This window comes from Echiichthys vipera (assembly GCF_963691815.1).
Source record: "Echiichthys vipera genome assembly, chromosome: 5".
In the NCBI taxonomy this organism is placed as follows: Eukaryota; Metazoa; Chordata; class Actinopteri; order Perciformes; family Trachinidae; genus Echiichthys; species Echiichthys vipera.
Window position 1 is genome coordinate 24801544 of NC_139830.1, and position 11713 is coordinate 24813256.

The 11713-nt window shown below is 40.2% G+C and overlaps 1 protein-coding gene across 2 annotated transcripts in view; it reads left to right on the forward strand.

Annotated features, from left to right (window-relative positions):
- The window catches only part of tenm4 (teneurin transmembrane protein 4), a gene marked incomplete at its 5' end in the record, with an annotated part of 123777 nt that overhangs the window by 55461 nt on the left and 56603 nt on the right, over positions 1-11713 (forward strand). For both annotated transcript variants that reach the window (XM_083914595.1, XM_083914596.1), the window contains 4 exons: positions 81-291; positions 4798-4899; positions 5613-5807; positions 7303-7503. In XM_083914595.1, the coding sequence (XP_083770721.1) occupies positions 81-291; positions 4798-4899; positions 5613-5807; positions 7303-7503 (709 nt within the window). The remainder of the gene's footprint in view (positions 1-80; positions 292-4797; positions 4900-5612; positions 5808-7302; positions 7504-11713) is intronic.

An 11713-nucleotide genomic window follows, 5' to 3' on the forward strand; every position in this document is an offset into this window, starting at 1 on the left:
TCAAGTCTCATGTGTCACTCTAATGGCGTGTCTGCGGTCCATCTATCAGTCTTTCTCACTTTCTGTGTGTCCGTCTGCAGTTTGACTTTGTGGAGCTTTTGGATGGGCGGCGGCTCCTTGCCCAGGACATCCATGGTCTGGAGGGGCCTGTGGCTATGCAGCGGAGCTTGGTACCCATCACCACACACGACACAGGCTTTATCCAGTACATGGATTCAGGCATCTGGCACCTGGCCATCTACAATGACGGGAAGGAGAGTGAAACTGTCTCCTTCCTTACCACCGCCATAGGTGAGTACCCTGGGCATGACCTGCTGCTGAAACCTGTAATAGCAATCCACATAATCCCTATAATACCAACCAGCAGCCCTCCACAGCAAACAGCCCAGACTTGGGGCATGAGTCAGAGGCAGTTTTTGGCAAATTTCAGTAGCCAAGGAAAGTGCAGGTTAATCACAGTGAAGTTGAATATTACAAAAATCAGGACATCAGTGCTATCCTGCCATGCCCCTGAGTAGGGCATTGATAGATCATAATATCCTCATTAGCCTGAGTGTCTTCCGTGCGAATCAGGGGTCCAGCTTCTGGGAACCATTTGCATACAATTCAAAGTATGATTGTACTCTCCTGCTAGTGCCATTTTTGATCATGATTTTCTTCAATTTCCATCTACTTTCCATAAATCAAAGTTGGGAAGATATTTCTCTCCTCTGACTCACTGTAAGTGGCACGCAGCTGTGTTTCAGACATACGTCCTTCTTTGCGGAGGTGATTCCGTTTTGTACTGTCCTCTTTGTTTTCCCTAAAGCACCTTTGATTGGCACTACTGTATCAAGCAAGGTGTGAGAGGGCCCGAGGTGTCGACTTTCACAGGGATGGCAGCTGGGAGCTGTTCTCACATGCTCTTTAATTAAAAGCTCCTGGGCCAGAGTCCATCTGTGACAGAGGCTGTGCCAGGCAGCAGATCGATGAGAAGCTGTCCTCAACACCAATGTAACAATAAGTGGAGACAGGCAAGAGATGCCCCCCTTGCTGTGCCAACAACAGCTGTAATTCAATACTTAATATATGATATGACACATGGAGGTGAAGCCAGGAAACATGTTTACTTTTGCTTATTTCGTCTTGACTGGGTGTGCATGAAGGCCTCCTGTGGTTTGTGTCAGAAAGAAACCCAACAGGATAAGGTATTCTGTGCAACAGATGGGGTGGGGCAGCGTTAGTCAGAGCTAGAATTCTGCCTCTGTTCGTTTCTATCAGAGCTGATCTGCCCACAGGAGCTCAGAGGGAGGCAGAGGGGCCCTTTCTAAAATGGGTCACCGGTTAAGTGCCCTTCAGCAGAAATTGAATCTCACCAACTGCCTGAATTGTATTGAGCTGTGGAGGGATAGAGTTGACCTTCAAATAGAGCAGCCCTGGCATAGAAATATATGTGAACAATATCTAGAACAGGCGCACCGAGAGACACAAGCAGCATTGTTTATAAGACACTAACAGAAAAATTATGTTAGCATTTCTGACAGTGTTGGTAGGAAAAAAATATGTCTTATTTTACCGTGAGTGAGGCTCCTTGTGCTCCTCACATGAATTAAATGAAAGGTTTGCTTGTTGCACATAGCCATGCCATAATATATCTGGTGGGATAGAGTGTCCCTGTCTTTAATCTGGGCTTCTCCTCATTACTTGGCGGTGGCTCCATGGCAATGTGAAATGTGTCCCACTGAATGTTTTGTATCACAGCCCTCTGGAGCATGAAGCCATTTGTCCCTGCTGCCTGGTGCCAGACATGCTTCAACCCAGACATGCTTCCTATACAGGAGAGCAGAGCTAAAGGAATCAAACCAATGTCTTACTCTATATCCTGTCTCACTGTATAGCAGAGGTTCTCTCTGTACACAACCACCCGACATTCAAAGGTTCTGAGGATCCTCTGAGAGCATGGCAAGGCGCTGATTAAACCTGCCTACTGCACACTACTCGGTCCTTACTGACTGGAGAGACTCACACAATAGTTAGCTCCCCTGATGTGAAAGGGTAATGAATTTCAATGAAGCTCTGCTTGAATCCGTGATTTATGCGTTGGCCTATGTCGAGTATGTGGCTAAGAGACATATTCATGGCCTTCCCTCTCTGCTCTCAGAGGAAACACAGCCAATAGACATTGGAAGTGCGTAGTCTACTAAACTGCGTCAGCATTTAGAACGGGTGCACTGCAGTTCACGATTACTCAATTAATTATGTTCAATTTGATGGTTTGTTGTTCACCAAAGATATACTTTATGATAGATAAAGATAACCTTAATTACGGGCACATTAATGTAGAATGCCTGCCCCATTAACATGTCAGTATGTCAGTGGATTGCAGTTTAAGTTAGATCTTTCAGTACCTTCGTTGGCGAGCACTTGATTAAAACCCTGCAAATGTATTTACCCCCCATATACATGAGCTGCAGGAATGATGCCAGGAATCTCTCCTGCATAATTGTACTTCTGGGAGGAATTTCTAATGGCCACACACACATGCACTGCTGGTTTAGCTTTAAGCAAAAAAGCCCAGGCCTCCTACTGGAGGTAGATGTTCATGTTGAAATCCATCAGAACCCCACCAAAATGCCGATTTTCCTCCACCACCCTGGAGGATAGTCTCCCCTGCATCCCCTCACTAACCCAACATGGCAAAGGCAAGCCTGCAGCACAGAAAACATCAGCATTTCTCTGCTCACTGCCTACCCCCATCTCTTTTCAATGGATTTCTGATCTGCCTCTCTCTCTCTCTTTCTCTCTCTTTGTCTTCTCTCTCTGTCTTGCATTGCATCCTCAGTGATGATTGACTCTCTAGAGTAAAGGGAAGCTGAATCCATGGCTCAAATTTCTAGCCCTTTTTGGAACACAAGAGATTCTTTGTTCAGTAAGTTTTGCCTCAGAGCCTCTGCTGCCTGAAGGCAATGGACAAGATTGAATATTTTTCAGCACCATTTCAGGCTTAATTCAGTGAGTGTCGTGTCTGTCAAGTGCCTCAGTGGTCACTCTTATTTCTAATAAAAGTGAGTGTCAGAACATGGTAGTGAAAATAATTATTTTTCCAATGTATTTGATTTAGTTAGAAGGATCAATAGAGAGAATGATGGAAAGGGTTGTGTTGATAGTTTGCATCACACGTAACTGCTCTCTAACAAAGAGAAATACAGTTAAGAAGCTACACAATCAATAGGAGTCAAGGTAACTTCAATCACAACTACTGCAGTGCATACAGTACATAAACACTGAAGTCTAAATACAGTTTAACTTCCACAAGGGGTTCTACAAAAGGAGAGAGACTTCTCTCTCTTTCTTAACAAGTTTATTAACATATAATATTCCAAGAATGTGAAAGATGAGGAGGGGGCTAATAACAAAAAAAGGAGCTTTAAATAATGTTTCTGACAGGTGGTCTTATCACACTAAAATCATTTCTATATAAGGGCCATCTTTTTCAGTTGCAATTGTCCCATAAGCTACTGCTTTTATTGTTCCCATTGACATGCTAAAAGACAATACAGCATTGTTTCTTACAACTTTTTATAATGTCTCTTCTGTGCACATGGTGAGGCACCAGTGACTATGTAGAAAATGCTCTCTGGATCAAAGGGGATGTCTGTGGGGCTGTGATAAAACCACACACTATTTGATTTCAGCCCAAATCCATGTAGACAGGGTACCATGGTACCTTTTGTAAATTCCAGTTCAATTTTCATTGTTTCATTTAGTTAAAACATGTTTTTTTTCCAACAGCCCTGGTGAAGAGGTTGTTTTCAAAGACCCAATTGATAACATAATAATATACAGTAATGAAAGAACACATAAAAAAACATGCTACTTTGGCCCACCAAAGGACATTTAACACTATTAATGACTATCGCTTTTGCTATTCACAAAACAAAAAAACTAGATGGCAGAAAAAATATTCATATATATATATATAGGGGTGTCATGATAGAATGTCATAATACAATTCAATTTGATGTATTTTATTCAACTACAGGTTTGTGAATACTGTCATCCTTATTTTTAAATAAGATACATGGTTCAAGTGTGATATAACTGCCATTTTTGGGGGGTAGTGTATCATCAATTTTAAATCATTTATTTACTATAAGGGGGGACTTGCTGATCCCTCTTTTGATTTTGGTAATGGAAACTGAAAGCTTATTTTAATTTATTTCCCATTTATAATTGAAATTGTGATACCAATGCAGCACAAAGTATATATATAGACTTCAGATAATTCAGCTTGTGTTCATTGTGATGAATAGACAAAACAGGAGCACAAAGCAGACTGCTGGGCCCACTCATTGGTTCTGCCATTACCTATAGCAGACTGAAAATCACACCATAAAAGAACACATGATACAGTGACATTACCCATGGAAGTGGGGAAAGGCTGGTTTTAGTGTTGCTGACGCCTCAAATCGCCTGCTTGCAGTGTACCATGAAAGCATCAAATTATGTTTGTTAAATGATGCATGTCACTTATCACATCTAGTGCATCCGGAGATTCAGAGAATTTATTTGCTTTGTGACTTTTGTTTGAAGCCCAGATGATCAGAAAATGTTTACTCTTTTAGTCAATTTCATCATTTGGGAGAAACATTATTAACACACAAAAATGTTTTGCTGTGAAATAGAAATGTTGACAGGATTGGAGCTTGTGCTTATCACTGTCATTAGCAAAGATAATCACTCTAAAGAAAAGAAGTGGGAGGAAAAATGTTTTTCAAACCACATTATTCAGAAAAGCCCCCGATTCCTCTCTTGCAGATTCTATAGATGACTGTCCCAGTAACTGCTTTGGGAATGGTGACTGTGTTGCTGGAACATGCCACTGCTTCTTAGGATTCAAGGGACCTGACTGTGGGCGAGGTGAGTCACTCCCTCAGTCATAACGTCTTTATTGATCTACATCATTCATACATAACGTTTTAGGGTGCCGACCAAATTATATTCACTGCGTGACCAGAACGAAGCAATTTTAATCTTACAATTACTTTTTACTGTACTTAAGATTTGTTGTAGTATTTAATTAGGTAGTTCTGCTCCAGATGATTTTTCTCATTTTCTCCTAATAGCATGTTGTGTTTAAAATGAAAGAACTCTTGAATAACTGTATAGAGAAAGGGCTTTAAATTATAGGGCTGGTATTGAATCATTGTGTTTCAATTATTGAAACAAAGTCTGTATAGATCTTTGCGCCAAATTAACAACTTTAGACAATGTGTGAGTGATAGTAGTTTGTTTTGGTCACATCTTTACACATTGTGCCATCTGTTGCTCGTGTGTTGAGCAGCACCATAATTGACACTTTTTATTCATGTGCTTTTTATTTTTATTTTCAACAGCCATTGTGTTGAATTTGATATTTGTTGTTTGGTTTTGTCAGATTTGGCTCACATCTGCACCGTATGCCAGAGTGCAGTAATGTGTGCTGCTTATTGTAGACCGGAAAGGAAACCTTTTTAACATGTTGATCAGAAGCTCATTGTCAGATCGACGCTTTAGCACACACTCACTATTCTTTGAAGCTATGGTTGGAGGGGTCCATTCAAATTGATGTATGCTGTCTGCTCTTTTCAAAGCTGCCTGTCCAGTGCTGTGCAGTGGGAATGGTCAATACCTTAAAGGTCGCTGCATGTGTCACAGCGGCTGGAAGGGCTCGGAGTGTGACATTCCCACCAACCAGTGCATTGACATCACATGCAGTAGCCATGGGACCTGTATCGTGGGAACCTGTATCTGCAACCCAGGATACAAAGGGGAAAACTGTGAAGAAGGTGATTGTTTTCATAAGTCATGGCTGTGTATCCTAAACATATAAAGTCCTACTCAATATGTATGTTGTAACCACCATCTTAGCTTGTTAGTGCCTGACATTTTAATCGTATACTCATAATAGGAATGGCTATTGAGTTGGTACGGCTTATTTAACAGTCTATCCAGTAGTATAGACCGGACATTCTTTATGAAGATAGTTATAGCCATAACACTTCAGAATATGCATCCTAGGTGACTTTTCCTGTATAAATCATGGACATAATGCATTACGTTAATCGAAACAGTCAATTCATTTCCCGGAAATTCAGACACAAAGTCTGATGTTAATCCATTAGGAACTCCACATTCACGATGTCGGATAAGGCTAGACTAGATAAGATTGAAGGAGCCATTGTGTTTGCCAGCTCTTGAAGGCTCTCATTTCAAGATGAAAAATGAACCCTGGGAGTTTGATAAATGGGGGTTTGTGACATCCATAGGCCCCCATTCTATTTTAGGTGGAGTGTTAGCCATAAGGAGTGGAGGGGAATGTGGACAAGGGCCCTTTAACATTTTTACCTTTCTTCCGTGCGACCTTCAGCCACAATGATTAATTGCCAGGAGAGAGTTTTTTGTCAGTTAGCCTCTGATCCTTGTGCCTTGTGCCCAAACCATCTGCTAAGAGGCGAGAGATCCTGTTTGTCTTACTATGACGGCCTTTATACGTATTTATGTCATGGTAAAGGGGAGCTGCCATGGATCGCCCTGCTGCTGCTCAGTGGCTAGACATTGCTCCTGCTTGAGGCCCATTTGCCATCTGTGTGTACCATGCAGACATTGTCTGGTAGAAAGGATGCTATTATTTTGATGGTATGCTCCCAAAACTTGTGTGCTTTACAATGTGAACAATCATTTAACAAGATATCAAGAGAAGAGATGCTATAGAAACAGGTATTAATTTGATATTTGCAAACTAATTTAACTGAAGGCAAAATAAGATGCAGCAGAGGGAAGCCAGTGCAAGGTTTCCTCAGTCACAGTGATCTTCATATAGACTGTAAACTAGAATTGAGTATGCCTAGGAAATCGAGCTGTTGCCTCAGGCTTTTCCTTATTTAACCCCCTTTTCTCCTTTACATTCTGGTAATGTGGATTTTGGTTTTCATTTTAGAGAAACATGCTCCTATTGAGGCACCTTCCCTCTTTGGGAGGAACTTTCATTATGAGGTGATGGGAGCGTGTCAGCATGAGCATGGGCAGTATCTGTAGTTTTGTATCATAAGCCCCAGTGCCATTTAATTAGATTGACTGTAAATCTTTCTGTTTTAGAAGAAGTGGGCCTCCTTATGTCCTACATTCATTATACCTGCGTTACGCCAGTTGCAATTGCAGCTGAGCTGCGGCCCACTGCAGATGTCACTCTACTCAAGCTCAAATAGAGATGCCAGGGTGCCTCTAAAAGAGGGAAACAGCAGGTGACTGCTGTGTCTGACTGTTTCTTTGGAACCCTTTTAGTGGACTGCCTGGACCCAACATGCTCAGGCCGAGGGGTATGTGTCCAGGGAGAATGCCACTGCTTTGTGGGCTGGGGCGGGCCAGGATGTGAGAGCCCCAGGGCCTCCTGCATGGACCAGTGCTCAGGACATGGAGCTTTCCTGGCAGACGCGGGAACCTGCAGCTGTGATCCCAACTGGACGGGCCATGACTGCTCTACAGGTCAGTACTTCCCTCAGATGAGAGTAAAGAGTGACCTAACTCCCTTTTACAGATCACTGTTGATTTAGCTCCGATTACCAAATAGAAAAAAGTAATTCACAGTAAATATTCAATAGGTTTAATTAAATTGGCAAAGGATTTTTACTTTTTAATTTTTTGCTGTTTCAAGTATTTAGACCATTGTCTAATCTACTTGGGAATGTAGCAGCTTCTTAAAGATAGATGATCATTGTACTGTATAAGGGAAGGCATATAAATAAAGCATTTTATGAAAACAAATAAAGCATTTTATGAAAACTTCGGACGTGACGTGACCTTTTATCATGGCCAGAGTCAGATAAATACCTCAGTCATACCATACTTCTCAGTTATGTAATCTCTCTAACACATCAGTTCTTGACTACCGAAAAAAGTCATCACAATCAGAAAATATTTTACACTGTCTTGTATCATTTCTTAACCTTCAATAATTACAATTTAATTTTAATGCCTCACAATAAACCCCATATCATGTAATGAATTATCTGTCAGTTAATCTCTGATGAAATGTATTTCACTATTTCACTGTTTGATTCAAAATAACTTGATAACTGGGAGGCTCCTCACAGAAGTGAACTGATTGTGGTTAAAGAAAATGGCTCATAAAAGCCTCAATTATGCACATGAGTCATTGAATGGACTAACTGGAGGTCCACAGCTATTAATCAAACTTAGTTGATTTTGCTCTATTTATTTATTCATTTATTTTTACGAATGGTTTCATCCTCAAACTCCACATGGTTTGCTGGCAGCCAAAGGACAGATGGAAGCATGCATAGCAGGGAGATTGTCAGAGGCATGATCTAATGCAAGTTAAAACTCCTTCCTGGGTTCTGGCTTTCTCCATATTGGCAAAATGCTCACAGCTGATGATAGCTTTTTCTGCCCCGGAGGATTGTTCCTGTTGTGTTCATTTTGTCCAAGGGGAATGTTCTCTCTTGGTAGTCAAGAGTTGGTTGAGCATAAGATACACTTTTACAGCTTGAAAATACCTTTGTGTATACAATATATACAATACAATTTAGGTGCAGCTCTGACAGACGGCAGCCAGCTCACATTTAGCGAGTACTTTACTGAAAAACCTCAGTGAACTCAGTGGAATGTTAAAGAGCTGTCAAATATAAATATCTAACATACCTTACTTGCAAAAAGTTCAAGATTCTTTTTTTCTCTTATTACCGTTGCCAGCTGAAGAATTTCACAATTTTTCACACATATAAACGCTCCAATGAGACTGTGTTCATTTTTTATGATTATTCTCTAGCACATTAAACCTTCAGTCAGCTGAGTTTGAACAGGCCTCTGATGTAATCATAAAGAGGACATCAGCTCTGCTTTTGTAGAGGCTGATACAGTTGCAGATTCAAGCTGCTTTATTTAAGACTGCCCAATTTGGTAGCACTTCACATTACAGCCCAGTAATAACATGGTAATAGTTTGATAATAAGGGTAATTTAACATATTTGTATCGGACTGTCAGAGCATACTGTCTGTTGGTTTGATAACTATCTGTCAGGCAGATCTCAGTGTGTGCGGGTGGAAAGTTTCACTTCTAGCTCCCTTAGTGTTTCAAAGGGCGTGCCTCAGGAATTGGTGCTTAGTTAAAACTTGTAACATCCTGCCCGTTATTTTCCGTTAAACCTGCCTGGAGACAACACTCTCTATGGCTCCCAGTTTACACGCGGCGATGAGGCATTTTAATGCGACCGGGGGTCTGGGTTTTTTCCCCGGGAACAGTCCACCACCATCTAGCAGCAGCACACACATACATATGCTGATGACACTGTATTGTCATCTTATTGCTGTGTTAAGGGTTAAACTCAGTGCAATATTTGGATTTGTTAAAAATGGTAATATTGTAACATTAGAAATAGTTAATATATATATATATATATATATATATATATATATATATATATATATACTGTAGGTTGATGTTTTCACAATATTACAGGCTGCTATCAATGTTATTCCCCGTTATTTGCTTTACATAACATGAATGGAGGATTTGGATACAAAGACAGAATCTGTTAATTTAATGTAACCATGAAATTAAATGGAAATTATTACTTTACTAATTACATGGCACTACTTACTGTAACAATGACCTCTTTATTATAAAATTATTACCACATTGTTACCATGTTATTACCCAGCTGTAATGTACAGCACTAGCCATAATTTGTAATCTCACAAAATATCTCTGAATTGAGTTTTAGTCCAGCAGTCTCTTGGATCCATGAATCACTTTATATTCCAAGCAGACACGATGACCTATTAGGTAATCCCAGGGATTTTGAGGGAAATGGGCAGTTAGTCTGGGTTTGCCTCACAGAAAAAGAGCTCTGTAAATGATGATGAGTTGGCTCTTTATCCGTCTTTATCCTGTTCATTGTAGAGCTTTCTGTGGTCTAATATAACACTAAGCTTGGTGGTGGGCTAGTACAGCTTGTAGCTTATAACCTTTCAGGCTGGGGGGGGGGAATAAGATGGAAAGCTTTCAATATATTTTTTAAGATTCTTTATCCCCCCCTCCCCGATACTTTTGGGTCACAAACTCATTTTCTCATGTGGCTTTGGAATGGTACAACCTGGGTGTGCACAGTTGGTAGTAATGCTGTTACAAGCCATAAAACAATGCCTGAGGTTTTATGTCCTTTAATATGTGTGTTTTTATGCCATTTTTGCCATTCTCTCACCCAGAGGAAAGTTTGTTTACACGGCCCTTTAGTGTAAATGGTAACGGCCATCATGGGGATGGGGTATTTCTCACTGTGGACTCCTCTGGCCACGGATAATGAGGGTTTGCCTGCAGGCTGTAATTGCATCTTTATCACGTTAAAGGTTTCTCCTTTGTTCCAAGTTAACAGTGGTCTCACAGTCAGTTTGAGTCTGTTTGCTCTGACCAGTGTGCGTTCTAATAATTCTGAGAAAGGAACAGTCAGGGTTTTTTTTTTAGGTTTTTTTTCAACTTAAGTGCTAATGAGATCACTCAAGATGTTTATTATGTTTATTAGATCCACCTATTTAATTATACTAATATTGTCTTTAGGGGATATAGAAGGCATAGTTCCATAATTAACAATTATTACAAAATGATAGATGAGCAGTAACTAAATCTTTATCTGATATTCTGTTTGCATGTGTAATGCTTTTTGTTGTTGTTTTTGTGTATTTAAGATGTCATTAGGGGCACTAATTCAAATGCTGCTAGCAAACTGTACCTCTAAATCAAAATTCAGATGTAAAATTGGCATTTGCATAGTTTAACAATTTCCTGGGGAGAGTGATTTTTAAAAAAAGAAAAAGCTTTTTAAATGGTAATGTCAGGTTATGGTTTGTGACTCAAAATACCACTCAAATCTAATTTGTCCCAATGACAAAATTGGCACTGTAAAGGCAATAATTGACTTATTAAAAGATTTTACCTCCAATGTGGTCCCCTAGGTGACTTGGCTAATAAGCCAGGGATACATGGCTGTTGTTCCTCATTGTCCATACTGCTAAGCCTCTTTTTTTATACATAATAGTTAATAAAGAGGTTTACATTTCAATGAGGTTCATAATAAATCTGTCAGTGTTTAATTTCTTTGAGCTTTCGTCTTGTCATACTCTCCCTCGAGTTCATGAGACGTGTGTAATGTCCCAGGCTCTATCTCAGCCTGTCAGGGAGGTCTTTCAGCTGCCACACAAAAGCGCCAGCAGAGCTTTACTGGTGCTCTGTCTCTCAGGATCCTTCATTACATGAATGTACTTTTTCCTCTGGTACACTGCACTTAGGTAGAATAAAAACTTCCTATTGACATCTTATGCCTTGAATCCTTTCTTGAATTTGCCCTGAATAATTCTGTGGAGCCTTACTACCTGCCTGTAGGCCATAGTAAAGCTGCAAAGCTTTGAACACAGCATGTACAACCAAAGAAAATACAGTAACTTTAACAGTTTAATCAAAATGATAGCACTTATATTAGGGCCATTTTACAAGAATTAAAAGCTGTGTATTTTTTCCTCTTTGCCTCCCTTTGTGTCAGAAAGAGATAAATTTACAAAGAGGAAAAGAGACGAGGAGAAGAATAAATCTGCTAAGGCTGCCACAATCCATGTATTTTCTTTATAATGGACTTATTAGATTTGTATTGTCAAAAAGGATTGCCCCTTATGAGGTGCAGGC